This window comes from Geospiza fortis, unplaced genomic scaffold, assembly GCF_000277835.1.
Source record: "Geospiza fortis unplaced genomic scaffold, GeoFor_1.0 scaffold32, whole genome shotgun sequence".
Taxonomy (NCBI): Eukaryota; Metazoa; Chordata; class Aves; order Passeriformes; family Thraupidae; genus Geospiza; species Geospiza fortis.
The window spans coordinates 1,814,434-1,816,802 of record NW_005054428.1 but is presented as its reverse complement, the minus strand read 5'-3'; the positions used below and the strand labels follow the sequence as shown (position 1 = coordinate 1,816,802).

At 51.7% G+C, this 2,369-nt stretch overlaps 1 protein-coding gene across 1 annotated transcript in view; it reads right to left on the bottom strand.

The window, feature by feature from the left end:
- Window positions 1-2,369, bottom strand: part of HIVEP3 (HIVEP zinc finger 3) — a 305,383-nt gene that overhangs the window by 679 nt on the left and 302,335 nt on the right. Inside the window, 1 exon segment of the mRNA XM_031061871.1 lies at window positions 9-77. Coding sequence (XP_030917731.1) covers window positions 9-77 — 69 coding nt within the window.

The window sequence follows — 2,369 nt, the reverse complement described above, 5'->3', positions numbered from 1 at the left end:
TGAGGGGCCTGCAGGGGCCGGGGGCAGGCGGGCGGCGGGGTGCCGGGGGAGCAGGGCGGGCTGCGGGGCTCCATCTTCTGTGCCAGGGGGAAAAGAAGAGCTGGGTCAGTGTGACACATGGGGGATGGCCTCCAAGGACTGGGGTTAGGGTTTTATATGGGTTTGAGGGAGGTCAGTCAACTCAGGGAGATGTGGAGCCCCAAACCCTTAAGGTCAGCAGCAGCACAACCCACAGCGTTTCCCTTCTGGGACAAATATGCCCATGGTGTGTTGGGGCACAGATCCAGGGACTTAGCTTAGGCCTGGATCATTATCAAATCAGTAAAGAAGAGCTGGGTCAGTGTGACACATGGGAGATGGCCTCAGCAGCAGCAAGGCTCGCTGCCAGGACTGGGTTTAGGGTTTTATTTGGGTTTGAGGGAGGTCAGTCAACTCAGGGAGATGTGGAGCCCCAAACCCTTCAGGTAAGGAGCAGCACAACCCTCAGTGTTTCCCTTCTGAGACAAATGTGCCCATGGTGCGTTGGGGCACAGATCCAGGGATTTAGCTTAGGCCTGGATCATTAGAAAATTAGAGAATTATTTGGTTGGAAGGGACCTTTAAAGGCCATCTTGTCCAACCCCTGCTGTGGGCAGGGACATCATTAACTAGACCATGTATCTCCCAGCCCCATCCAACCTGGCCTTGGGCTCTTCCAGGGATCCCCCTGGGCAACCTGTGCCAGGGCCTCCCCACCCTCTGCGTAAAGAATTTCCTCCTTAGCTCTAGGCTGGATCTCCCCTCTTTTAGTTTAAAACCATCACCCCTACTCTCAGAGCTGCCTCTGGTACACTGGCAGAGCTGCCAGCGTTTGCTGCCAGCTGAGCTGCTTGGGATCCCTGTCAGCGCAGGGGGTTCCTGAGAGCCCAGAATGAGGTTATTTTATATTTATTTATTTATTCATTCATTTTCACTGTGCTTTCCTAAAGCAGGATTGCATCCTTACAGCTGCTGGGTGCAGGGATGCTTCCAGTGAGAGGCGCCATCAACTCCAGCACACCCAGCAGTGGATCCCCACCACCACCCTCATGGGGTGCTCTGTGCAAATGAAGGGTTCAGACCCTACATTTTACCTTTTCCTCTTTCTCTCTCGGTGCTTCCCATAGTTTCCTAACGTACATCATGGAGAGATATGTGGCTAAACAGAAATGGATTAATTAGTGATGAGGTTATGACTAAATCCCTGCACAGGACTCCCAAGAAGAGGAAGCAACAATTGAAATCAACTTTCAATTAAGATGGGGTTGGAGATAAAATGTGAGGATCCACTGGAGGACACATTTCTTTGTAGGATTATGGGGAATAATTCCCTGATCCTGTGAGCTGGATCTCTGAGGAGACAGCAGAGGAAAGCAGCAAAAGAGAAGAGGAAAGAGAAAAAGGAAGAGCCACCAAAGGTAGTGTGTGCTGGCTCAGCAGTGACAAGCCCAAACACTGCTAAATGTCACTTATCCACAGGAAGCCGTGGCTAAATCACTTCAGGGATGCTGGGAAACCCCAAACAAATATTTCAGTGGTGCAACAATCACCACGGGGAGAGACTGCCCTAAGCAAGGGCCAGTGGGAAGGGAGATGGTCGTGGTGAGATTTGGCAGCGAGCCTGACACTGGAACTGAGCTAAGATCATCTTCAAGCTCTGTTTGGGACTTGATAAACCCTTCTCTGGTCTTCCTGTCTCTTGTGGCCTCACCAGGAATGTTAATTTTGCAATGAAAGACGAGCTGTCCATCGTGCTGATAAAGGGGAATTTTTCCATTTAGGTTTTTTGCTGGTGCTTTGGAGGCACACAGAGAAGTAACAGTGGTGGCTCTGGGTGCACAAAAGGAGCAGGAAAACGAAGCCAAAAGGTAAATGTGACCAAAGGAGCTGAAAGGTGGGAATGGCAGACAAGCAGGGCTTAAAACCTTGTCTGCTACTGTGGATTTGGGAGCTGAGAGGATTTGCTCCAAGCAGAGGCAGTGGGAAGTTATCCTGACAGAAGAGCTGAAGGATGAGGGTTTCCAGAGCCCTGGGATTCACCACAAGAAATGGATTGACAGGAAAGGGAAACAGCATTAAAGGAAGCCAAGGTTTGGCCCTAAAGTAAAGGAGAGTCTCTGAGAAGGTGAGACAAAGACTCAGAGCGGAAAGGAGCAGGAAGGAGGCACCACAGGACAGAAGGTTAGCATGGGCATGGCAGAGTCTGGAAAAGCCCTGGCTCAGTATCTGGGGTGGCAGGGGCTCTGTAAAGGCCTCTCTCTCTCCCCAGTGCAGCCCCTGGGGGCCGGAGTCTCTGCCCACAGCGAGAGGATCTCACATTCCTCAGCACCACTGACAGCAGAGCCAGGCAC